Genomic DNA, 27,357 nt, shown 5'->3' with positions numbered 1-27,357 from the left:
AAGGCAGAACAGAGGCCAGTGGGTTCTTCCCAGCTCTCTAGAGGACGGAGCTGATCAGCAGGAAGACCCCCATTTGGTGCTCACTGGCCAGAATCCCCTGGGGTATTGGCTCAGGTTACTTACATCCTTGGAAGAAAGACCCTACACAGTTTTATAATCAGAAACTTTCAGTTTATTTTGAATAAACCACTCAACATTGAGCAGATGACATTGCCTCAATTTTTTCTTTGAAGAAAACAAAGATATATGGTAAATTCATGAAAACACTGTGCCTTCCTTTATCTTCCATCCTTTGTAGGGCAGAAAAATTCTGCCTGATCTTTCTCATCTTCCTGATGATGTTAGCAAAGGACAGCTACTGGGGACACAAAAGGAAGCTCTCCACAGGTCAAGGGCTGCAGGCTACTGTCTGGGCACAGAACCTCCTACAGCTCTAGTGGTTGGGGGCCACAGCTGGGTACAAGTGCACTACGTGGCAGCTGTGCAGTCCAAACAATGCCCAGGGATGCCCACGGTGTGACTTAAGGCGCAGAGCTGCAACACAGGTCCTGTGTCACGGTGGTGACACGGAAAGGACTTGGTAAGAGAGGTAAAGGCTCCAGACGCCAGGATCTTCCACGTGTCAATGCAGCATTGACACCCACCCCGAGGTCCTGCAAGCAGGCATGTTCCTCCTTCAGTGAGCTCCCCACTGTTCCAATTCTGGGCTCATTTGCTGCCCTCCTAGCCTGTTTTCCCACTCCACCCCACAGTTCCTCCCTTGTAGGTGACAGAAAGAGACAGGACCTGACAGGAAGAGAGGGAGCCTGTAGCCAGCTGTGTACCCCATGATCCCAAGAGTCACAGCTGTCTTCTATCTTCAAGAGTGATTCAGTTTACAGCTAACATGATACCTGGGAAATTGCTGACCAAGGTGAAAATGTTTGAATATCAAAGAACTTCCAAAATAATATTCACAGATCTCCCAAGCAACTCTTCTAGGAGGTTAAGGAGGCCCTGTCGAGTATGGACAGCCTCAGAGGGGAGGCAGTGAACAAAGTCACAGAAACCCCAGGAATCACAAAAGTAACTTTTAAAAGGCCCATAGGACCAGGCTCAGGACAGGCAGGACACCACACAAACCACCTGTTCCTTTGTACTCTACTGTGCAAAAGCTGGCCTTCTCCCCTGACCAGCCCTTCTAGCATCATAGCTGAGACTACAAACCAAGGACTCTCCTGGCCTCAAGACTCCCAGACCCCAGAGATGGTGTCCTCCAACAGCTAAACCCAGGCAAGTGGGAGAGCACCCAACCCTCCAGAGCAGCCACAGAACACACTCCAGATAACATAAAAACCACGTGTGCAAACAAGGCCCCTGAGGCAGAAATACCAGTGCCCTTGGGAGGGCCATGCTGAACTCTGACCCTGAAGTTCACCAGAGAACAGTGTAGCAGGACAGTGTCAGGTTATGAATGGCCATCTGTGAACCTGGTTAGTTACACCACCAGAACACTGGCACAAAAGAAGGGACCAAGGTAAAACAAATTTGTTTGGGGGAATAATTCCCTTTAAAAGTAGATCTCTATCTTTAGGAGACAAAATGAAACAACTGTGCTGAACTCACATCCCCTGGTCTGGAGGGCCACAAGCTCACCTATGCTTTGCTGTGGGCTGGTCTCAGTAGCCAGACCCAAGTAAACCTGGAAGAAAGATGAGCTCACAGACACATAGTGCCATCAGACAATGACACCCTGTGACAAGGCCCTTTTCTGTATTATCTCCTCACTGCAAGGTGAGGCAGGTGCATCCAACCACTAAAAGGCCTCTAAGGACCAGGCAGAAGGCATGATGTGATTCTCTGCGCTCCGTGCCCATTACACAGGCCAACTCCATTCCCCACCATCTGCCACCCACGTTCTTCCCTTGGGACACCAGCTGTGGCCAGACACATGAGAATCCAAAAACAGAGACCCCTGGGGCCCTCTTACAGTAGACATTCTGAGGCAGTGGGGGCAGGCAGCAAATGTTATATTCTAAGTAAAATAGCTAGAGGGTAAAACACTCCATTGCCAATTTATTTTTAAAAAGGGTTCTGTGTAATTCTATGGTTTGTTTTTTTTTTTTTGTATAATTATACAACTTTTGAAAATTACAGAAGTTGTAATGATCTAATACTATTAATAGTCATTCAGAAAAAACTTTCCCTCCCTCCCAACAACCATCCAGGGGGAATTAAAAGTCCTGAAAAGAGGCCAATTCAACATGGCCTCTACCCTGGTAAAAACAAAAAGCAAAAAGATGAGAAGAAAACAGAAGTGGACTAAGAGGTGTGCGGCCAGTGTCTCTCAGGAGTGGGGCCCTGGCTGTTGCCTGGGGTCGTGAAAGGCAGAGCCTGCAGCATGCAGTACGGCAGCCAGGAGGCCTCGCAGCCACATCTTCCTCACTCCAGCACGCCCATGTCCCACCTAGGTGTCATGGAAATCCTTCAGCAGGGTTCTCCTCCGCTGCTCTGCTATGTGCATCTGGTTCTCTAAGTCCTGCAGCAGGAAAGCAAGATGGTGCTCACACGGCCGTCCCACGCAGGGAGCAGCCAAAGCCATGTCCACCATGTCAGGGGCTATGAGGAGTCAAAGGTTCTGCCCTCCCCACCCTTCTCAGCAGCAGCTTCTGGGCCGCATGCTAACAACCCTGTCACTTTTAACACGGCAGTCCTCCCTGGCCTGCAATAGAAGGGCCAACAAGAGGGCAGCACTTACCCCTCTGTCATAGCTGTCTGCGCGCTCCACTTTCCATGACAGGTTTTCGATCTCAGCCTCCAGCTGAGCCTGCTGGTATTCAAACTGTATGGGCAGAGCAGGAGGGTCAAAAGGAGAGGGGCTGCAGCCGGGGCGGGGCCTGCAGATGGAGGGGCAGACGCAGCACCTCAGGCTCGCAAGAGCTACCAACAACCCTGATACTGTCCTCAGCGAGCAGAGTTAGTTCCTGGAGCCAGAGCCAGAACCCGATCAAAAGGCTACCCGAGGAGCACAGCCAAGTGGCAAGGCTACACTCACCCTCTACCCCAAAAGACAGGGGGAAAATTTAAGCCATTGAAAAGAATGCTCCCAACATACAGGGAAACAGATGTTGCAGAAGCAAATCACAATGGATCTTCACAGACATGGCGTTCACAGAATCTTTCAGTTTTTCAGCTCTTGAGATACTCAAACCATCTGACTTAGTAATTGTATACCCATTGTACAATTATACACAAAATGTTCCTCAATGTCTTATTTGTAATAATCAAAGTCAGAAACAATAGATGCCCAAATGATGGTATGACCATATAACAAGTCATTTATCCTATTATTAAAACCGGTATTTACCAGCCTGGTAAATAATGACAACTGCAACAATAAGCAGTTATAACAATTGAATGCGACATATATAATTAACATTAAATAGATAAAAATAATTCTAAAAGGCTGAAAAATGCTAACAGTGGCCATTTCCTTCTGGTGGGATTATGGATGATGCAAATGTTTTTCTATGTTTTCCAACATTTAAATAAATGTGAATTACTTTATAATTGGGGGAAATAACCCATATCTAAGATACAGAATTAAAGATGTAAAAGAGTCCACTATAATTCAAAGACATGCATGCTGGAGATCCTCCCAGGCATGGGCGCTGGCCTTCCAAGTGACCACAGAACTTTTTAGCCAATTGCCCTATAAATATAGCTGTTGAGGGGCTTTGACATATCTACCTTACTATTACACAGAATGCCAGGGCATGCAGTCTATTTAAAGATGCCTAGAGGAGAAGTGACCTTCAAAAACTGACAGCTTTTAGGGGATGAATCACTGGAATCTACTCCTGAAATCATTATTGCACTATATGCTAACTAACTTGGATATAAATAAAATGAAATAAAATGAAATAAAATAAAATAAAAAATATATATATTTAAAAAAACTGACAGTTTTGTTCTGCCCTCCCAATAGCTAGAGTCTGGTCCCCACTCTCCTGGAAAGTGCTAGTAGACAAGGGCACCTGTGAAGCTAAGAGGGCAGAGCAGAGGACTGCCTGGCCTTACCAATTTCTTCCTGGGTCCAGACTCCATGTAGTACGCGTATGGGTAAGTGTACTGCAGGGTGTATCGGCACTGCAATAGGAGAGAGAGAAGGCACCTGTGCCTGTGAACCTAACCCACATGCATCTCAGGCAGCTCCCACAATTCTTACCCTACCATGTGAGTTAGCCTGGCCCTGGCCCTGGCCCTGTAGGTGTGGGCCCAAAAGAAATGAGGCCGAGCTCAATCACGGATTAATTGGGAGATAACATGGGAAAAGCTGAAACAAAAATGGTCACAGAAGAACCCACAGTTCCTTTTTTAAACTCTGATTTATTACCAGCAGCTGCCTCAAAGGCTCTTCCCTCAAGTCGGACATCAGAGTCCACACACACAATCTCTTAGCTCCCTCTGAGTGATGTGTGGATGAGACAAAAGAAGAAAAGAGTTTGAGTTCTCCCTAAGGAGAACTAGAAAAGGGCTTGCAGTTCCTTCCCTGGGGTAGAGGCAGTGGAATCCTCTTCTTGGAAGTGCCCCCCACTGCGTGCAGCAGGCTGGGTCCTCAGGGGACACAGCCCAAGGAAACATGGGCCCATAAGCAGAAGTGTGCAGAGCTGTACACAGCGCTGCGTTCCCTTGCCCCATACAATGTTTCCCATCCTCAGAGGTTTGGGCCTAACAGGGACAGGCGCTGGACCAGGGATCAGAAGAGTGAGGCCGTACACACCTTAGCCAAGAGCTTGGCAGCATTCTGTAGGTACTGCCAGTCGATCCATGTCCCCAGATTATTCATGACCCTCTCCTGAATCTTTTCATGAATCCGCTGGTACGTCTGTGCCTCCAGCTGCAAGCTCTTGTTGTGGTTTTCCCACTACAGGGTACAGAGAAAGGAGAAAAGAGCAGAAGTCCACACAGAAGTTCAGAATGGCTGACACCTTGGTTGGCACAGGATGGCCACAGCTTCATCTAACTTATGGGGACTGTGTGTCCTTGAGAGTGCAGGAGGACTTCTTCAGTCCACACTACTAACCCTGTCTGCCTGCCAGATCACCCTACCCTCTAGGGCAATAGGGCTCCAACCCTGAAGACTAAACAAGGCTAGGTACCCATTGGTCTACTGTGCTTAGAAACCAAATGTGCCATGCTTGTGGGCTTCTGAAGAGTCTTCCTGGGAAGAACTGCCCTCTAAATCTGATTAAGATGATAGCGGATGGAAAAGACTGATGGTCCCCTCATTGTCCTTCAGCCATCATTCAAAGAGCTTGTTGGTCTTGGCTGCTCTCTGGAACCTGAAAGCCACATTTATGGAGGTATCACTCAGGTCCACTGAAGGAGCTCCATTCCCTGACTTCCGTGTGCACATACCAGTAAACCAGTCACTGGGAATTCTACCTCAGAAGGCCAACTGGAAGAAGCCCAACCCTGAAGAGCAGCTGCAGAAGATGCCTACCCTCTCAAAGTAAAACAAGTACTTCTTGAGGGCCTCCCTGGCCTGGGCTTGCTGGCTCTGGTTGACAATGTCGGGGTTCTCCTTGTACCGACTGCACTCATAGTACTCGCTGCCATGGGTCTTCCAATCTCCTAGACACATCCAGCAGAAGTCTGTGAAGGATGGAGAAAGAGGCATTTACACCCACAAGATAAGACCACATTCCTCCAAAGGCACAGGCAAAGCAGTAGGACAGACAGATCCTGTGAGGGGAGTGGGGTGGGGTTGTCACCTGACCAGAACTTCCCAAGGGTACCGTTTTCCAGATGGAATGTGCACATCTCCTCTCTGTCACATCCCACTGTCCCTGTAGCCTTTTCTTGTTGATATGAACAGTAGCCAGAGGAACCTCTCAGTTCCATGAGCACATAAGCTTGGTGCCTTTTTAACCCAACACAGGTAGATGCTGACTGTACAAGACCACTAGTAGGCTGTGTCAATGCCACTGAGAAGCAGAAACTTGTCCAATGAGGCCCATCTGTTCGTCCAGAACACATATTTCCCTCCTGACTACCTCCACCCTCGTAACACCCGTCCTAAGAAGATTTTGTACATGAAGCTGGGAATAAAGGCTTTCCCCTATTCTGTCATTATTTAAAAAAGAACATTTCTATAAAACCAACAGCTACCCAATAGTTCATATTCAGAATTATAAGTCTGCTTCTACACTAAGGAAGCAAAGAGGGAAAAATAAAGATCTGCTATACATCCAACAATTACCATCTCACGGAGAGGAGCCAACCAGTCTGTCACATGGCCAAAACCTGATCTATAACCTATCTCTGCCAAAGACACCGACAGTGGGTAAACTCTGTTTTACCAGGATTCAAGTTGGCTCACTGACTTACCAAAAAGGCCTCTTATAAAAACGTGGAGGAGCTAAAGCCAAACCCAGAGGCCTAGAGGTTGTTCGCTTCCCTTCTCCTGGAAGCCCTCGCCAAATAGCAGCAAAACTGTGATCTCCTTAATCAGGTAGGTTGTGCTTGCTATGGTCGTAAATATTAGGGTTGTCCGTATAGGTGGTAGAACTATATAGCAAAGCAAAGGATGGTAGTAACTCTGGGTGGTAAGGGATGGGGAGACTATGGGAAGGGACACACAGGGAACTTCTTGAGTGTGAGGAATGTGATGGGGTGTTCACTTTGTCATTTCTCTTTAAACCGTATGCATGTCTTATGCACTGTTCTAAGTAGATGATACACGTCCCTCTCACTCAAATGCATAGGGTGGGATACCACTGAGGAAATATGCCACTACCAGTGGTCTATCTTCATTCTACACTTCAATCGCTATTTCCTTCTAATGCCTTGCCATGTTCACTCTGATTACAGTGGGCTCCTGGGAAAAATAGCATGAGATGAGACCCTTACAAAGAGAAACCCTCAGGGCCCCCTGGTCAGCATCAAAGCTGCTGTATAGACTTGTCTGGACATACTTTCTACTTGGATTTTATTTCTTTATTTGATCTTGCAGGAAGGAAAGCAAAACCAACAGGTCCTTCTATGCAAGCTACTCCTGATGGATGAAGAAGATCCGAATGGCCAAATCAAAAGACCCTGTGGAAACTTTATAAAACCTTGAAGGAAGACTATTATGTTACTCCTTCCAATAAAACAGCTGCTCTAAAAGATATCTGTAAAGTAGCACAGATAAGCCCCGAACTTACCTGCCTTGGCAAAAATAAAAAGAACACACTGAAATCTTCTTGGGTGACTGAGGATCATGAGGTTGTCAAAGAGTCATCCCAACCTTCACTTCTGACTATATGTGTGAGCGAGATGGCAGCAGGATTATAAGAGGCACCAGAAAGTAATAAGTCAAAAATCAAGAGCTGCTTTACGCTGGCGATTATAAGTGACCAAGGCTGCCCTTTGTTTTGTCACTTTACTACAAAAGCACTCACTAAACAAGCACTGGAGACCCATGCACAAGACTGTGCTGCTGGGCCTTGTGCACCACACCTAGGACTCACCGTGTTTACACTTGGAGCATTGCTGTCAGAGGGAAACAGAAGAGAACATGTTAAGGGCACGCTGACCAAAGGCTCCATGGCACATATGCAAAGGGTACAGGCTTCTGCTCACCATGTGATTGCAGCCTCCGTTCTTCTCAATGCAGATGTTACACTTTGGACACTGAGGAGACAGAAGGGCGCCATTAGGCTCACACACCACCAGGCTGGTTCTAAGACAAATTACACAAAGCTCTTGGCACCCGTGCCCAGCAGCTCATCGTGCGAGCCCTTCTGGGGAGGAGCATCTCACTTAAATGTGGCGGGTCGCTGAGGCTGGAACAGCAATTCAAGGAAATGAGGTCAGCACGTTTGGCTCTGAAACACTCCAAGTACTGGCTGAGCCCCACTAAGTCTTCCACCATCTGTCTCTGCCACAAGGCTGCTCAGATTAAGCACAAGCTGAGTCAGCACAATGTCTTCCTGCTTGGAAAGAATGCCAAGCAGCACAAGAGCTGCCACACCAGACCACGTCCTGGTCAGCTTGCCTGGACTTCTGCCTCAACGAGAGAGCAAGGAAACAACCTCTAAAGCTCACCTGCTCTCATTTGAGAGGTGCCACAACGTAGGCAGCAATGCAGAGACCAGTCTGACACTCTGCTCTCCCATTGCCACGAAGTAGACTATGTTTAATGTCACAGTCACAGCTGTGTTGTGAGTGCAGCAACTCAGCACATGACTGGCATAGGGTAGGTGCCAAGTCACCCAGGGTTCAAGGGGCTGAGGGCCATGTTTTCCCATGGGAAGTTTCAGAATGAGAATTGGGCATGCCCAGGCTTGCATGAAAGCCTTGCTCTTTATTATGTGTTGCTATCAACCACCTCCTGCCCAGGGCTATTAAAGCCTGGGAGGCATTAAAACAAAATCTGGTTTTCTTCTAATTAGTTCTTCTACTGGTCAAACTTTTCCAGGTAGGTCAGCATTTTATTAAAATAAATGCATCCAACGCATACTATGATAATCCGCTGCCAACTCTGCCAAGTCTGGGAAAGGGTCTGCAGACTTCAGCAAGGGCCCTGGGGCCCTGGGTGTTCCACACTCAAAAAGCCAGCCACCCTCCCAGGCGAGGACCTAGGCGGCATTAAGGAGGGCAGATCCATGACAGGTAAGATACAGTCCTTACGTCTTTAGTGTGAGCACTAATGTAGTTGGCTGTTTCGGAGTCATCTGCACACTTCGTGAGCCATTTCCGGATTGTGGCGCAGTCTGTGGGGGCGTGATACATCTGACGACACTTGAAACTTAAAACCAGAAAAGAAAGACATTCAAATAATTGTTAGGCCAGGGTCCTATGTTTTCAATTTTCCTTCTGTCCAAGCCAAAAGATACTGAATTAGAGCTTTTCAAAGAAGTAAAGTTACCTCTCAAGGCCTTTGGGATCTTTACTTACCCAGAATTATACTTAAAATATTGTATGAATTTCTCTTCAATCTAAGCACTTCTAAGATATACTCTCAATACATCCAAATAAAACGTTTCTGTCTTAAATTATCTTGTGTGGTGTTAACCCTCTTTGAAAGGATGTCAAATTCAGAGTTTACTCAAAGTGCACGGTAAGGTGCTCTGAGACAGATAACTTAGCTCAGATCCCAGGCCAAACCGAGATCCACTTTCCGAGAGCTCTGACTTAGCTCCCAGCCAGATGCACACAGTATGCACATCTGTCAGAATGGGTGCTGCCTGCATAATACATCTGACGATGCCTGAAACTTAAAATCAGAAGAGAAAAACACTCCAACACTCACTGGGCTACAGTTCCGTGTTTTTAATTTCCTTTTATCCAAGCCAATACTATGTTGGGTAGTGAAGGCTTTCAGGCAAACAGTCTAACAAATGCCCCAGGGGAACAAGTTCATAACAAGTGACACAAATGATGGAGAGCAACTATGCTACTGGTTCTTAACCTTTGGTAAGCCACAGACTCCCTCAACAATGTCTTGAAAGGCAAGAACACACGCACACGCACACGCACACGCACACACACACACACACACACTTTCCATGTAGTTTCTCTGAAGCGCTACCGTGAATCTTCTAGGGAGGCATGATTAGGGACAGACATAGATATGGACCTAAATTATGGCTCTGCCATCACCTTGCACACCTCCATTTCTTCCCCAAGAACATAAGGGTAACGGTATCAATTGTACAGAGCTGTGACAATGAAGTTGACGTGATGAGAATAGTGTCTTTCCCATGGTAAGCCTTCAGTACACATTAGCTATTCCCATATCTATCGAATGGAATAAACTCCAAGTAGATGTAAACTACTTTTATGAATTACAGTGTTTTAAAATTAACCTACGCAGGCCAACATGGAGAAAGATTCAGATGCTGAAGATTGTTGCTTTCAAATACAGGGATTTGGGATATGGGATTATCTGTGCAGGCAAATACACCCCCACATAGACACAATCTCTGTGCCATGAGTCTTAGCAGCATAAACCACAGCATAGTCTCCAAGAATCTGTGCCACTTTTTTGTCTCTGAGCACTGTCAAACATCCCATGGGACGTGAGATGCTGGGTACATACTTGGAGCACTGCCCAAGTGGAGCCCACTTGGAGCAGAGCTGCTGTTTAGGCTCTAAGACCCTGTCTTTCCCAGTCCCACCCTCACCCACAGCAGCAGCAGTGGTGCTTTGGAGGAGGACAAGGCAGGAGCCCAGGGATGCTCAGCACTCACACTCACTCTTACCAGAAGACCTCGTTGCACCGATTGCACTGTACTCGGCGAGCTCTAGGCTCCTGTACCCGAATAACCATGGGGCAGTCTGCACCAGGGCACAGCTGGAGCTGGTAATGACTCTGTGAACACACCAAGGGGAAACAATGAGGACATCCCCTAGTCACTGCTTCCAAATCAGACCTCCCTGAGAGCTCAAACACCTTCTGTTCTTCCAGCTGATGACTTCCATCAAAGGGCTATAGGAATTCAGAAAGGATGCCACAAGGAACAGCATTAGGTAGATACTGAAGACCTGTAACGTTTAGCTAAAACTAGATAGCAAATCACTGGAATGACTTAAGGCTAGATTACAAAATGGAATACAGAATTGTGTCTGTGAGATGAAAGTGCACAGGGACCAGGTCTGGAAAGGAACACAGCCCAATCAGCTGTGCATCTGAAGGTATTATATTAAGTGAAGTAAGACGAAGAAAGACAAATACCATATGGTTTCACTTATAGGCAGAATCTAAAAAACAAAATGAACAAACACAAAACAAAAAGGGGAAGGGAGTTAGGGATGGGTAAAATGGGTGAAGGGGGTCAATTATATGGTGATGGATGGTTAACTAGACTTACCGTGGTGATCACTTTATAACATATACAAATACTGAATTATTACATCACACACCAATTTTCCCTAAAAACAAAAACTCTGAAAGGCTCGATGACCCTCACGCATGTACCAAAGGCAGCAAACAACACAAAGAACAAGGCACTGCTTATCCCACAGCACGTGCTTAAGAAGACCGAGATGAGTCAATCCAGTAAGCTCAGGCACAAAAGACAAAGATGAAAACTGTGCTGCATGAAAGCAGCAAGTCTCAACTGGAAGCCCAATGGAGGGGATGGACTCCAAACGCTGGAATTCTGGACAGGTTTTTAAACTGCACAAGAAGCAATACCCCTTCTCTGTGCTAAATCACACAGGGAACCAAATGTAAGAGCAACTCCTGAGATCTTCATGACTCATGTTCATCCCCTGACATACAACAGCTTGTTAAGCAGCTGGGTAGAGGGTGAGCACGCCTGACCATTCTATCAGAGAAAATCAAGGTTCAGAGAGGTAAAACAATGGGTCAAAGCCTACACAGTGAGGAAGTAAGAGACGTGGGATTCACGTTATTGTCAGTCTGACTCCAGGGTGTATGTTCTTTCACTACCACTCTAATGGTTTCTAAACTTTTAAAAAGCTGTGCAGCTCTTTCTTCAAATTACAGCATGTAGGAACACGTGGATGGCGCAGTCAGTTAAGCGTTCAACTTCGGCTAAGGTCATGATCTCTCATGGTTTGTGATTTTGAGCCCAGCGTCAGGCTCTGTGCTGACAACTCAGAGATGGAGCCTGCTACGGATTCTGTGTCTCCCTCTCTCTCTGCTCCGTCCCCCATTCATATTCTGTCTCTCTCTCAAAAATAAATAAACATTAAAAAAAAAAAAAAATACAGCACCTAATGGCAGCTTAGTCTACAAAAAGTAACCGTGATGAGAATGGATGGGAAGTAGGTCCAGGAAGACAGAGGCACAACAGGGGCTGGGCATACCTCCACATAGTCCCTAAAGAGGTAGCGCCTGTATTTGTCTCTCAATTCTTCATTGGGCAGCAATGGAAACACGAAGTCCTCTGGTGTTCGCAGTGGGCAGTCCTGAGCCATGCAAGAGACTCCTGTTGAACAAAGGCAACATGATGGACAACTGCGTCGCAGAAGACACAACAAGAATATATTTCCCCACTGAGTTCAACCAACAAATTCAGATTCCATATAGGAAACCCTTGAAGCCACAGAATGTATTAAAAAAAAAAAGAGAGAAAAATTAATATATTTACAATGATGCAACTAAGATTTCTCTCAAATTACATATAAATCACAAATAAATATGGGGCGCCTGGGTGGCGCAGTCGGTTAAGCGTCCGACTTCAGCCAGGTCACGATCTCGCGGTCCGTGGGTTCGAGCCCCACGTCAGGCTCTGGGCTGATGGCTCAGAGCCTGGAGCCTGTTTCCGATTCTGTGTCTCCCTCTCTCTCTGCCCCTCCCCCGTTCATGCTCTGTCTCTCTCTGTCCCAAAAATAAATAAACGTTGAAAAAAAAAAAATTAAAAAAAAAAAACAAAAAAAACAAATAAATAGCACCACTAAAAAGGCAGTATCATCTAAAAAATCCTATACAGTACTTTGGGCACCTGGCTGGCTCAGTTGGTAGAGCATGCCACTCTTGACCTCGAGGATGTGAGTTAAAGCCCTGACTGGGCACAGAACTTAATTTAAAAAAAAAAAAAAAAAAAATCCTAGGGGCACCTGGGTGGCTCAGTTGGTTAAGTGTCTAACTTCAGATCATGACCTCATGGTTTGGGAATTTGAACCCACTTTGGATCCTCTGTTTCCTCTCTCTGCCCAACTCCTCCCCTGGCCCTCCACTTATGTGCAAGTGCACGCTCTCTCAAAAATAAACATTAAAAAAAAATCCTATATGGTTCTTGGCTAACAATTTCATTTTGTGATGTTTAATATTATGTGCAAGTGATTTCTACCCAACACAATGAGATTCTGCAGACACCATTAATGTGATGCTAAGTTAGATCCAATATCAAGTCATACTCTAACAAATACTCCTAGAACCAATCATGAAATCTGAATTATGTTACCTAAATAGCAGCAATCTCTGAGTGTTTCTGAGTTATGGTTGCCACTTGGGCTATCAAGATAGGGTAGGCAGCTTAAGGACAGTTCTCCCAAAAAGTAGCCTTGCACTCACACTAATGTTTACATATATGCCCAAACAATAGCCTTAATCATCTCATTTTGTTCAGGACTGAGAAAAACCTTGCGACTGTTCAACCTGTGTTTGGAAATGGAAACCAATGGTTCTGACAATAAAAACCTCAATCAGGCTCAGAAGAAAACACGCAGCTGACCTGAGTACCTAAAGGGGCAGAGTTGAAGATAAATACTTCATGCTAGCCTTTTACAAATTCTGTGGCAAACTCACCTACACCCACACCGTCCTTGACAAGTACTGAGCAGTGCTGTTCCCAGCAGCTACGGCAAAACTGGTGCTGACAGGCCAGAGAAAGTAGGTTTTCCTTCCGCACAAACTGCATACACACTGCGCAGTGGTGAGGAGGGTGGGCTGTGGGAACCTGGGGAGAGGCGGAACAGAATGAGTAAAGAGGAGCCTCTAGAGTCTGGGAGACACAGGGGTGCCTCACACAGCTAGGTCTTTGGGAAGTGATTCTGACCCTGCAACAAGTGTTAGAGCTCAACAAATGTGTGGGCTCTACGGGTCCCAAGAGTTCTGAACAGAAAGCATAGATGAGGAAGACTTCCTAAAGGAGATGGTGCCTGAGTGTTCGCCCTGGACAATCTCTCAGATTCAGAGAGGCAGAGGAAGGCTGAATGGAAAACTTACAGTAGTTTGTAATGTCAGGCTGAAAAGCTCAGGATTTCCAAATTGCCAAGGTCCTTAGAGGTCATTCAGTTCAACTTCTGCTTTTAGAGGCTACTGGGTTCTTTTATAAACTGCCTCATTTGATGAACAGAGCTGTCCCTCAACAAGTACTACAGAGGCTCTTAGAGGCTGAGCTGAGCGTGTAAAGCTTCTAATAGTCCCACTGCAGGTTTACTTGTCAAAGACAGTGCTTTCCCCATTATTAATGCCCAAAACACAAAATATTACAGCTTTTACTAAGTCACAACTCATCCTTAACATACTGCAGAGATGTCAAGTACAATTAATTTAGAGGATGAGGAAGGCTCCTACTAGGAAAGAAACCTTCTAGGATGTGGGCAAATAACCGCAAAGCTTGAACTCCAGAATCCATGCCATGCTACACAAACTGACAGACAAAGACAATGTGGGGACCCCTGGCCCAAGCCACAAATTGATGGAAAAGTCCACTACAGGTTTACATTAGGTTCTTGGTTAGCTCACTGGGAATACTAAAAACAATTTGAAGAAAAAGACCGTATTCTCATGTTTATCTAGTATGCTCCTAGAAATGTTCTCCCAAGAACTACCGAAGTTAAGTGGCAATTTGAGCCCCAATTCTTCCTCCTAAAGAGTGTTTCCAACATGGCCTTATTTATTTGAAAATATTTGCTAACTCCTAAATACATAGGAAATTGCCATGCACACTGTAAGATATAGTTCCTATCCTTAAAGCCCACACAGTGTGGTAGGGGAGCCGAAAGGATGAGTGAGTCGGTACATCACACACGCAAAGACTTCAAGGCATAACTAGAGGATTTTGGAGAGGAGAGATCGCGGGAGACGGGCTTTGTGAGAGAAAGCTCAATTTGGGTCTTTAACAAATGAGTTCCACTCCCACAGACAAAGATGGGGACAGGGTCTGAACATTCCAAGCTGGGGATAGCATGAGAAGAGTCAAAGAGGCGTGCAGTAAGCTTGGGAACACCAAAGAACCCAGCAGGAATGGAACACAGGCTGTGTGTAAGTGTAAAGAGCAAGGTGAGGCTGGAGAGGGCCCCAGGACTGGCAATGATTTATTCTCCATCCATGAGGAAACTCTTCCAACTATAATGGAAATGGAAGATTTAGGCCCATGTTGGAACAAAAATCTCTGGCATGCTGTACCAGAAACAAAGCAAGATGGTTCTCAATAACACCTTAAGCCACAGCAAGAGCCATGTGTGTCAGGAGAAGCCTTGCTCAAGTGGGAGACACTCACATGTTTCGAGGGACTGGGCTGAACTCGAGCCTCAACAAGCAGCTGAGCAGAATTAGACTTGTATCTGCAAAACACAAGCAGAAATAAAGGGAATCAGAAATGAAGATAAGCATTTTAACCGTGAACAAAATCAGAAGACACCAACAAGTGCTGCAGTTGCACTAAAGTGTCTTTGTCTCTAATTACTGTCTGACAGAACCAAGCTTCCTTTTCCTTTGTATAAATACTTTTTCCTCTTTCAACTTTTTAGTTCTCAATTCGTATGAGAATAACCCTGCTTCAAAGATACGAAACTATAAGAAAAATACTTATGAAATACCATATCTGTTTTCAATCCCTTTCATGAAATATAAGCAAACAGCTCTGTGTCTTCAGAACAGGGAATGATATCTTAAGACATAGAAAATGCAGAAGTGCCTGGCTGGCTCAGTCAGTAAAGTATGCAACTCTTGATCTTGTTGGTTGTGGGTTCGAGCCCTGCTCTGTGCATAGAGATTACTTAAAAATAAAATCTTCAAAAAATAAAATAAAAAAAGGGCACATGGGTGTCTCAGTTGGTTTAGCAGCCAGCTCTTGATTCCAGCTTAGGTTTCATAACACGGTTTGTGGGATCGAGCCCCAATTCAGGCTCTGCACTGACAGAGTGGAGCCTGCCTGGGATTCTCCCTCTCCCTCTCTTGGCCTCTCCCCTGCTCTTTCTTTCTCTTTCTAAAAAATAAACAAACATAAAAAAAAAAAAAAGGGGGGCACAGAAAAAAGTATACAGGGTTCCTGGCGGGCTCATCAGGGAGAAGCATGTGGCTCTTGATCTTGGGGCCATGAGTTCGAGCCCCACATTGGGTGTAGAGATTACTTAAATAAATAAATAAAAACAATTAAAATTAAAAAAAAAAAAAAGCATAAAGGAAAACTCTGAAATGTTATGTTACATTTAAGAACGTCAGTTCAGGGTGCCTGGGTGGCTCAGTTGGTTAAGCATCTGACTTCGGCTCAGGTCATGATCTGGTGGTTCATGAGCTTGAGCCCCACATTGAGCTCTGAGCTGACAGTGCAGAGCCTGCTTGGGATTCTCAGCTCTCTGTCCCTGTCCCCACCCCTCTCTCTCAAAATAAATAAGTAAACTTAAAAAAAAAAAAAAAAAAAGATATCAGTTCATCAGAACACACCATAAAGTGAAAAACCCGGCTATATAAATAAATAGAAGGTAACTCAATACATACATAACAGGCAAAAGACTCATATTCAGAATAAATAAAAGCAAATTTCCTACAAATCCATTTGAAAAGACAAAATAACAATAAAAAACAAAGACAGAACAAGCATTTCATAGGAAAAAAAAAAGCACAAACGGCCATGAACAAGAAAAGATGCTCAACCTCCATAATAATCTGGAATACTGAAATTAAAAACAATTAGATGCCATTTATACCCACCCACCAGATTGTAAAACTTCAAGGGTGACAGTATCAGGAACATTCATACCACTGGTGGGCATATAACATGGTATAATCACTTTGGAAACATTTTGTCATTTAGCAAAGCTAAAGAAACACACACCCTATTGCCCAGTAACTCACTTCCTACACTCAACCCTAGAAAAATTATATGACACTAGTGGTCATACACACGAGTTTTCAGAGCTGCATTATTTATAACAACAAAAAACTAAAATTCACAATCACAAATGTTGACAGGAATATGGATAGGATGTCTTAAGATGCAACCTTGTTAATTTAAAAAGTTTAAGAATACAGACAGCATGATTCCATGTCTGTAAAGTTCTAAAAACATCCAAAACTAAAGGATATATAATTTAAGAATAAATAAGAGGGGCGCCTGGGTGGCTCAGTCGGTTGAGCATCCGACTTTGGCTCAGGTCATGATCTCACGGTTTGTGAGTTCGAGCCCCACGTCGGGCTCTGTGCTGACAGCTCAGAGCCTGGAGCCTGCTTTGGATTCTGTGTTTCCCTCTCTCTCTGACCCTCCCCCGTTCATGCTCTGTCTCAAAAATGAACATTAAAAAAATAATAATAATAAAAAAAAAGAATAAGAAAATGATCAATACTGAATTCAAGATACTGGTTGCTTTGGAGAAGGAAGGGGGTGTGGCTAAGCAGGAACTGCCACCAGAAGCTTCAGAATAAAATGTCCACTTCTTATTTGAATGGACACTTAAATGTGTTTGCTTAATCATTCTTTAAAACCTATACATTATCACGTGTGCACATACATTTTTGAAAAATATTTCATAAAATTTAATTCTTTTCTGGAATGAGGTATGAAATATATACATTTAAAAATAAAAACAGGGGCACCTGGGAGGCTCAGTCGGTTAAGCATTTGACTTTGGTCATGATCTCACCATTCCTGAGTTCGAGCCCCCGCATCAGGCTCTGTGCTGACAGCTCAGAGCCTGGAGTCTGCGTCAGATTCTGTGTCCCTCTCCCTACCCCTCCTCTGTTCGTGCTCTCTCTCTCTCAAAAATAAACATAAAAAAATAAAAATACAAATAAATAAAAAAATTTTTAAAAAAGGGGCGCCTAGGTGGCTCAGTCAGTTAAGCATCAAACTTTGGCGTGGGTCATAATCTCACGGCTCATGAGTTCGAGCCCTATACTGGGCTCTCTGCTGTCAAGGCAGAGCCCACTTTAGATCCTCTGTCTCCCTCTCTGTCTGACCCTCCCCAACTTGTTTTCACTCTCTCTAAAATAAATGTTAAAAAAAATAAAAATAAAAACAGGTGCCTGGGTGGCTTAGTCAAGTGTCCCGATTCTTGATTTTGGCTCAGGTCATGATCTCATGGTTGTGGGATCAAGCTCCGTGTCAGGTTCTGTGCTATCATCATAACATAAGAGAATCCCTGCTTGGAATTCTCTCTTTCCCTTTCTGCCCCTCCCTCACTCACACACACTCTCTCTCAAGATAAATAAATTTTAAAAAGTAAAAATAAAAACAATTATCCTGTGGCAATGAAAGTGACACACAAAACCCAGGAAAATGCATTACCCAAAAATCAGGAATCTGAGCAGGGAACAATGTCTCATGTAAGTGTGACTTCCTTATTTCACTTAGAATGCCTCCCTTCCACTGCTTTTATTCCTACTTCTCACGCTAGTAATCTTAATATCTGCAGCCATCTTGTCCTTTCCCAAGTTAGGCTACAGAGTCTGGGCAGTGAGAGGTACCCCACTGCTGGAACCTACATGGTTCCAGAATTGTGAGTAGTAGAAACAGCACTGCAGACAATGGAAGTTCACACAGAAGTCTATCTAAATGTATTCGGCTCTTAAGGATAGAGAGTGAGAGTGAGAATGCAGTGGGTGGGATCAGGAGCACACTTGCTCCTTCCTGAGTGAGCTAAGCTGCTCCAGTGGGTACAGCCATCCCAGTTATGTTTAGCCTGGAAAAGGAAAGGTATGACCTTCCTTCCTCTGAAGATAAATGGATCACACCATTCAAAAAAAGACTCACTGTGGTGTGAAAGGGCAGGAGTGGCAACCAGTGATTCTCACCAGTGGCAGTTTTGTTCTCTAGGGGTTATTTGGCAGTATCTGCTGATCTTTTTGATTTCACGGACTGGGGGTGCTAATTTCAGTGTGCCAGATTATTATGAAGGTTGAGTATCTTTTCATGTTAATGGTCATTTGAGCTTTCTTTTCTGTGAAATGCTTGTTTGGTATTTTGCCCATTTTTTTTAAGTTTATTATTTTGGGGGGGGAGGGGGAGGGACGGGGGGGGGGGCGGAGACAGAGAATCCCAAGCAGGCTCTGCACTGATAGGAGCAGTGGGGCTGAATGTGGGGCTCAGGTTCAAGCTCAAGAACTGTGAGATCCTGACCTAAGCCAAAACCAAGAGTTGGACACTTAACCAACTGAGCCACCTAGGCGCCCCTTGCACATTTATTGTTATTTTGTCTTTTCAAGTGGATTCTGCCAAACCTCCTACAACTCACAGAACAGTGTCCCCATGACAAAGAGTTATCTATCCCAAAATGGCAGGAGTGCTGAGGATAAGAAACCCTAAGCTAGAAAGAAGCACATGCCTATGAAGGTGGGACACAGGGACTCGTCCCAGAGGGTGCAGGAGGAGGAGAAACCCCTCCTCCTGAGAACTTCCAGGATACCTCAAGACTTGAAGATCAGAGCCAAGAGCTCTGGTTCTGATGGTAAGCTGGCCTATCTTTTCTGAAGGTAATATTCAAAAGTATGTTGCATTCCTCACTTGATATATCCAAAAGAAACAAATGGAGATGTTGGCAAGTGTTATCTAGAAGGGCACTGATTACAAATTTAAAAAGGCATTAAAAAACTGAACTAACTTCACTGTCTACAACAGGAGTTAGGAAAAAGCATGGAACATCTATGTGATAAAATACTAAGCCAGCAATAAAACTGAGGTAGAAAAAAATATAATGCAAACATGGAAAAATAGTCACCATATACAGAGAGGAAAAAAGGATATACAATATGATCCAGTGTTTTAAATATATAATATGCACATTGCAAGGATATACTCCAAAACATAATCACCACTGGGTGGGTGGGCAGAGAAAGAAGCTATGGGCAATGCCATGTCTCTTCCTCCAAACACCTTACCTGTCCAGTATCTCTGCAACTTGCCAGTGGAAATTAACTAATATAAGTTTAGCAACTGAATGAGATACCTAAAAAGAAGAAAGAAAAAAAAAATCAAATTACAACTGTAGTTTCTTTCACAGAGCTCCACATTTTGAGAAGTGCATACACATTCATGTCTACAGCAGGCCCAGGCTTGACTTCCAAATTCTTCCTCTTGGTTCTCTGCTTCATCTTTTAAGTTCAGACTCTTATGATCTTAGTGATTTCCCAGATCTCTTTAACTTTCCTTTGTTTTCATTAATGACCCTTCCAAGAAATCAATCTGAATTGAATCTTAAGCAAAACCTCCCTGTCTACAGTTAACAATCCAGTGTTCAATTTAAGCAAAAAAGCTGTGTTCTCTAAAGTGGTCTATGTTCCCTCAAGCTGCTGTAGGAGGCCACACGTGGGAAGTGCACCTCTAGTAAGGCCCATTACTTGCAGAAAATCTCTAGGCTTGGACTTCTTGTATAATTCCAGCAAAACAACACACACCTGTATAAAACCTCCAAATTCCTGCCAACCAATGAGCCCTGATTGCAGGAAGATTTAAAAGCCTTGGGGCACCTGGGTGGCTCAGTCAGTTAAGTGTCTGGCTCTTGATTTCAGCTCAGGTCATGATCTCACTGTTCATGAGATTGAGCCCCCACATCAAGCTCTGTGCTTACAAGTGCAGATTCTGCTTGGGATTCTCTCTCTCTACCTCTCTCAGCTCCTCCTGCATGTGCGCACGCACGCGCTCTCTCTCTCTCTCTCTCACTCTCTCAAAATAATCAACTGGGGGAAAAAAAGTCTATGGGCAGTCTTTGTGGCCCCTACCTTTTATTTTTTTTTTTTTATTAATTTTTTTTTTCAACGTTTATTTATTTTTGGGACAGAGAGAGACAAAGCATGAACGGGGGAGGGGCAGAGAGAGAGGGAGACACAGAATCGGAAGCAGGCTCCAGGCTCTGAGCCATCAGCCCAGAGCCTGACGTGGGGCTCGAACTCCCGGACCGCGAGATCGTGACCTGGCTGAAGTCGGACGCTTAACCGACTGCGCCACCCAGGCGCCCCTGTGGCCCCTACCTTTTAAAGCACACTTGTTATTTCCCAAAAATAAACAAACATTGAAAAAATAATAATTTAAAAAAAAAGGGTGCCTAGGTGGCTCAGTTGGTTAAGCGTCTGCCTTCGACTTAGGTCATGATCTCGCAGTTCATGAGTTTGAGCCCCACATCAGGCTCTGTGCTGACAGCTCAGAGCCTGGAGCCTTGTTTGGATTCTGTATCTCTCTCTCTGCCCCTCCCCTGCTCAGACTCTGTCTCTCCTTCAAAATAAACAAAAAAATTTAAAAAAAAATGTTTTTAAAGCACACTGGTTATGGCTGTTAAAGAGTCTCAGAAGGTGCTTTGAGCTAGCAATTCTACTTCTGTAAATTTTTCTGAAGAGATCATAGAGGACAGGTGTACCACAGTGTTTTACAAGAGTAAAAAATTAAAAATAACCTAAATGTCTAATAAAAAGGAACTAGGTAAATAATATATGACATATCCATGCAATGAACTATGCAGTCATTGAAAAGGATGTTACAGAAATAAGTTTGACATAGGAAGAAGTTCATATTTTAATATTAGGCTAAATAAGCCAGTAGTAAGATAGCATGTACATGTTACAGCCACAATATCCTGTTAATAGGGGAAGCAGACTAGTTGCAAAAAGGAACAGCCTGAGGTTGTCAAGAGTAGGGTAGGGCCACAGAAGATGGGGTTGTGTTTGGAGGTCTAGATGAGGCTTCCCAGAGAGAGCACTGCAGAGCAGGAGGGTGCCACTAAATCAAGGAGAAACGAGAAGCACACTTGAGGCCAGGGAGCTAAGAGAACACACAGAACCTTAGTACTCTGTTCACTGGCTGAGTCTTTAAACTGGAGCTACCAAGGAACCGTAAGGTAGTACATACTTGGTCCACAGATAAGAACTGCAGAGAGGGGAGACACAGTGACCAACTTGCAACCCCTGCTCCTAGAGCTCAAGTTACTCCTGAAAGGAGATAGATGCAACTTACTAAGCAAGGGCATATCCCAGTGCATAATCAGTATCAAAGGTTGTGCACTGAGTGAATGCCTTTCTGTCTTGCAGCCCAGGAACATTTGGAGAAAACCCAGGTCCCAAGACAGCACACTTCACTAAGGATGGGGGTCCCCACTTCTCTTCCATGCACGGGAAGAGGCATCAGACTCAGGCATGTTGCTGTAGTATTTTCTTGTTGAGGACCATGGAGACTTTAGGTCTAGGATTCCTGAATTATAACTGACATTTCTCCTCACTATAGCCATAACAAAACTATTTATCCACAGCAAACCACTATCACAAAATGAAAACAGAGACAAAACATACAGTTTAAACTTAAATAATGGTTTTGAATGTAGCTCCTGGCTACAAACTTTCTTAAAAACCTGACTGTGATACTGTTTTTGATGACCTCCTCACAGCCTTTTCTATCATCTCTTACCTAATGGAGCCCAGTCAGACCTACACCATCGTCTGTCCTGACTTCTAAATGTCTTGCCATGCTGTGGTATGAAACCATCTGGGAAACCCAGAGAAGTCCTGGCCATGTCTAACAGCCACCTCCCCTTTCTCACCATTGATGGCTTAGATGAAGCCTTTAAGCTGAGACAGGGGTCAGGCTGCCTCTCATCCACAGAATCCTGAACTTTACTGGACACAGGGGGACCACTCAATGACACCAATTATTAAATGATATCATGTCTGTAATCTGTGGATTTTCAAGATGGAATCCTTCAACCTTCCTTAAGAAACAGAATGTTAACACTCTACCTTGTCTGATCCCTTGATTTGAATAGCACTAACAGCAACAACAAAAAACCTCAGAATTAGCACACCAGGTACAGCCCACCTATGGAAAATCTGGCCCTCTGTTGAAACAGAAATTTTATTAATGACTGCAAATCCACTAATGACCAACTCAGAATATCCCAACAGATTTGAGTTTTGGTGAGAACAGATTATGTGAAGAGAAGATACATCTAGCACTTTATGGAACTGACAGTGGAGTGATAGGAATCTATTCTTTCAGTGCCAACAGCCAAGAATACGTCAATATATACGAGATAGTAGGCACACACATGTCAGCTTTATGCACCCCCCACTAGCCTTCTGCAGGAAGTGCTACTGTGATCCCTAAGTCACAGATGGAGGTGTGAAAATGGCCCATATTGTGTCCACAGTGTATCATAGAAAATCAGGGATTCTTTCCTTCAATAATCCAATATAAACCTGAAGACACCCAGAGACAATTTAAGCAAAATGCAGTGTGACTGCACCTTGCCCTATAATGGACACCAGGGAATCTATAGGGAAGTCAGGTTCCAAAAGGCTCTCTGGCAAAAACAGCACAAGGGTAGAGGAAGAGGACCTAGAAGAATTTATGCTAAAAAAAGGAGTCTCAGCAGTGAGGCTACCTCATCCCTGATTTGGGGTCACAAGAGAGAACTGACTGCACACACACCCCAGCAGTATCTCAGAGGAAGCAACCACAGGTGATTTGGGGGCATAAAAGGATGTGTGTTGGGGGCAGGGGCACTATTTAAGCCATTTTCCACAAAAGGGCCAGGACAAACCGTGGGGAGGATATTAAAACATTAAAGAGTACAAACAGCTAAACTCTCGCAGGAAAGAACTCCCTGAGTTTTCATGCCATTACTGTCTAATGATCAAAGAGTTATTCAGAATCTATCAGAGTCAATACTTCACAACTGGGGAGTCTTCCATTCTTCTCTATTATTTTCAATCGTGGAGAACAGAATCTTCCAGCAGAATCAAGATGAACCCTTGCTACACTGTTTTGATCAAGAAATTAGCAACCTATTAGTACTTTTGTCTGGACCCCTCCACTCCATAACCTTTAGGATTACCTTCCTGAAACCCTGACTGGAAAGTATTAAGACAGCTCTTACAGAGCTGTTACATCTTGCCAAGATCAGTTCCCACACTGCTTAAAACCCATCACTGCTTTCCAGTACTGACAAGACAAACCTGAAGCCCTTAGTGGAAGGCATCAGAACCATTGTGCCCTGGAGTCCAGCAACAGACCAAGTGATTCTAGCATCCCCATGCACTTTGCTAACTGTTCTCTGCCAAGCATGCCCTTTTCTGTAGCAAATATTTGGAAATTAAAGAACATACTTCTGAGCAGAACTGGTGTGTCAAATAAGAAATCACAAGAGAGGGGTGCCTGGGTGGCTCAGTAGGTTGAGCATCGACTTCTGCTCAGGTCACGATCTCGTGATTTACGAGTTTGAGCCCCGCGTCGGGCTCTGTGCTGACAGCTCAGAGGCTGGAGCCTGCTTCGGATTCTGTGTCTCCCTCTCTCTCTGCCCCTCCCCTGCACATGCTCTGTCTCTCTATGTCTCAAAAATAAATACATATTTAAAAAAAATTTTTTTTTAATAAAGAAAAAAAATAAATCACAAGAGAAATTAGAAAATGTTTTGAGGGGCGCCTGGGTGGCTCAGTCAGTTAAGTGTCCAACTTCAGCTCAGGTCATGATCTTACAGTTTGTGGGTTGAAGCCCTGTGTCATGCTAGGCACTGACAGCTCCCATCTTGGAGCCTGCTTCAGATTCTGTGTCTCCCTCTATCTCTGCCCCTCTCCTGCTTGTGTGTGCTCCTCTCTCTCTCAAAAATAAACAAACACTAAAAAAAAAGAAAGAAAGAAAGAAAGAAAGAAAGAAAGAAAATGAAAATGTCTTGAACTGAATAATGAAAATACCACAGAATTTGGTGAGATGCAGCTAACATGATGCCAGGGAGAAATTTACAACTATAAATGTTTATACTAGGAAAAAAAATCCTTAAGTCCCCCTTGAGAAACTAGAAAAAGATGATAAAACTTAAAGCAAGTGAAAAGAAAAAAATAATAAAGAAAAAAAAAAAACAAGAAATAAATGAAATCCAAACCAAATAATATTGAAAATTAACAGGAGTGCCTGGGTGGCTCAGTCAGTTACGCGCCCGACTCTTGATTTCAGCTCAGGTCATGATCTCACAGTTTTTGAGTTCAATCAAGCCCTGTGCCAAGCTCTGTGTTGCCAGCGTGGAGGCTGCTTGGGATTTCCTCTTTCTCTCTCCCTCTCTCTGCCCCTCCCTTGCTCTCACTCTCTCAAAATAAATATTAAAAAACTTAAAAAGAAAATTAACAAACCCTATTAGTTGATTCTTCAAAAAAATCAACAAGGGGTGCCTGGGTGGCTCAATGAGTTAAACACCCAATTCTTGAATTCAGGTCAGGTCATGATCTCACAGTTCATGAGTCCAAGCCTCACTCTGACAGGGCAGAGCCTGCTTGGGATTCCTCCCCCCACCCCCCCTCACTTGCATACTCTTTCTCTCAAAATAAATAAACTTAAAAAAATAGATCAATAAAATTGATAAAAACTTTAGCTAGATTAAGAAAAAGAGAATACAAATGACCAATAACGGGTGAAAAAGGGATAATAAATTTAAATCTTAGGTGAAATTGACAAGATTCTTGGAAAATACTTAGCAAAACTGACACAAAGTAGAGGAGATAAACAGAATAGCTCTTATATCTACTACAGACATTGACTTTATGATCAAAAATTTTCTCACAAAATTCCCATGCCCATAAGTTTTTACTGTTGAATTCTATCAACACCAATCTTACTTTTAGAAACTCAAGGAAGTTACACTTCTTCCAATTTATTTTATGAAGCTAACATAATAACCCTGATATAAAAATCTGACAAAAATATAACAGAAAGAAAATTACAGACCAGTATCCCTTATGAACATAAACACAAAAATCAATCCAAATATTTTAGCAAATTAAATCCAGCAATATAGAAAAAGGACAATATATGATAATGAAGTGAGGTTTATCCCAGGAATGGAAAGCTGATTTAACATGTGAAAACTATTATAATTCATTGAATTAACAAAATAAAGGTGGAAAAATGATCATTTCAGACACAGAAAACCCATTTGACAAAATTCATTCAAGATATAAATTTGCAGCAAATCAGGACAAAAAGTGAATTACCTGAGAGGTGAGGGAGAAAAAGTGAACTGCCTGAATCTGATATAGAGCACCTATGAAAAACATTATACTGAATGCTAAGATCAAGAAAATGGCACAGATGACCATGCTGACCATTTAACATTATACTGGAGGCCCTAGCCAGGGCAATAAGGCAAAGAGAAAAGAAAAAAAGACATTAAATAAAGATTGGAAAAAGAAGCAAATCTGTCTCTATTCTTAGATAAAATTGATTGTTTACTCCGAATATCCTAATATGCAAAAATTACTACTAGAATAAATGAATTATGAGATAACAAAACAAAGTCAATATACAAAAATCAAATGTATTTCTATACAGCAGCAAACAAATGAAAACTAAAATTTTAAACAGGTGAAATGTATTTTAGTAATATATTTAGACCAATATATCTGAAATATTATTTCAACAGGTAATCCACAAAAAATTATTCAAGAACTATTTTATTTTACATCTTTTTTCTTTAAGTTTATTTATTTTGAGAGAGAGCTAGCGTGTGAGCATGCACGTGAGGGCGGGGGGGGAGGGGGGGGGGGCAGAGAAAGACAGAGACAGAATCCCAATCAGGCTCCGTGTTGTCAGCACGGAGTCTAACATGGGGCTTGATCTCATGAACCATTAGATTAAGACTTGAGCTGAAATCAAGAGTTGGCCACCCAACCAACTGAGCCACCCAGGCGCCCCTTACATCCTTTTTTTCATATGAATCTTCAAAGTACACTTTTATTTTATTTTTAAATGTTTTATTTACTTATTCATTTTTTAGAAAGCATGAGCGGGGGAGGGGCAGAGAGAGAGAGGGGGACAGAGGATCTGAAGTGGACTCTGCACTGAGAGCGATGAACTCGATACGGGGTTCGAATTTACAAACCGCGAGATTATGACCTGAGCCGATGTCAGACGCTCAACCGAGCCACATAGGTGCCCGAAAAGTACACTTATATTTTAGAATCATAGCATATACCAATTCAAAATGGCCACATTTCAAATCTCAATGGCTACATGTGTTCATAGCCGCCATACTGAACAACATAGCTACAGACTGAAGACAATCAAAATTAATCAAAATCAAAGCAGGGTTTTTTCGGGAGTGGGGGGCAAGAGGCACACATTAACAGTTGATCCTAAAATCCATGGACATGGAAATGACCCAGAATATTCAAAACAATCTTGAAAGAGAAGAGCAAAGTTGGAGGACTTATGCCATCTGACTCTAACACTTACTATAAAGCTATAGTAATCAAGGCAGGAGGGTACATACAGGCTTAAAAACAGACATAAAGATCAATGCAACAGAATAAAATTCAGAAGTAAACTCAGACATTTATGGTTAATTTTAAACAAAGGTGCTAAGGAATTCAAGAGAGGAAACATTCAACAGATGGTTCTGGAATAACTGAACATCATTATGCAAAAACAAAACAGAACTTGGACACTTCGTATCATACAAAAATTAACTCAAAATAGTTCACAGATTTAAATGTAAAACTAAAAACTAAAAAACTTCTACAAGAAAATCTTTGCAACCTTGGCTTAGGCAAAGATTTCTTACATAAGACAATGAAAGCACATTGATAAACTGAACTTCATCAGAATTAAACTTTTACTCTTCAAAGACATTAAGAAAATGGAAGAGATAAGCCACAGAGGGAAAATAATTACAAATCATGTATCTGATAAAGGATTTAATTCAGAATCTATAAAGAACACATGC

At 43.4% G+C, this 27,357-nt stretch overlaps 1 protein-coding gene across 5 annotated transcripts in view; it reads right to left on the bottom strand.

The window, feature by feature from the left end:
* Nucleotides 1–1,538: 1,538 nt before the first annotated feature.
* Nucleotides 1,539–27,357, bottom strand: part of ARIH2 (ariadne RBR E3 ubiquitin protein ligase 2) — a 48,133-nt gene continuing 22,314 nt past the window's right edge. For 3 of the 5 annotated variants that reach the window (XM_047831330.1, XM_047831335.1, XM_047831353.1), the window contains 13 exons: nt 19,544–19,611; nt 14,949–15,012; nt 13,250–13,400; nt 11,806–11,927; nt 10,233–10,342; nt 8,659–8,776; nt 7,609–7,659; nt 7,497–7,518; nt 5,486–5,637; nt 4,763–4,906; nt 4,060–4,128; nt 2,738–2,821; nt 1,539–2,518 (listed from right to left, as the gene is read on the bottom strand). In XM_047831330.1, coding sequence (XP_047687286.1) covers nt 2,447–2,518; nt 2,738–2,821; nt 4,060–4,128; nt 4,763–4,906; nt 5,486–5,637; nt 7,497–7,518; nt 7,609–7,659; nt 8,659–8,776; nt 10,233–10,342; nt 11,806–11,927; nt 13,250–13,400; nt 14,949–15,012; nt 19,544–19,611 — 1,227 coding nt within the window. In that variant the 3' untranslated portion in view covers nt 1,539–2,446. The remainder of the gene's footprint in view (nt 2,519–2,737; nt 2,822–4,059; nt 4,129–4,762; nt 4,907–5,485; nt 5,638–7,496; nt 7,519–7,608; nt 7,660–8,658; nt 8,777–10,232; nt 10,343–11,805; nt 11,928–13,249; nt 13,401–14,948; nt 15,013–19,543; nt 19,612–27,357) is intronic. The other 2 variants (XM_047831346.1, XM_047831362.1) reach the window with 2 other exon arrangements.

The sequence above is a fragment of the Prionailurus viverrinus genome, chromosome A2 (genome assembly GCF_022837055.1).
Source record: "Prionailurus viverrinus isolate Anna chromosome A2, UM_Priviv_1.0, whole genome shotgun sequence".
NCBI classification, from domain to species: Eukaryota; Metazoa; Chordata; class Mammalia; order Carnivora; family Felidae; genus Prionailurus; species Prionailurus viverrinus.
The sequence above is the reverse complement of the archived record's forward strand: the minus strand, read 5'-3'. Positions and strand labels throughout refer to the sequence as shown.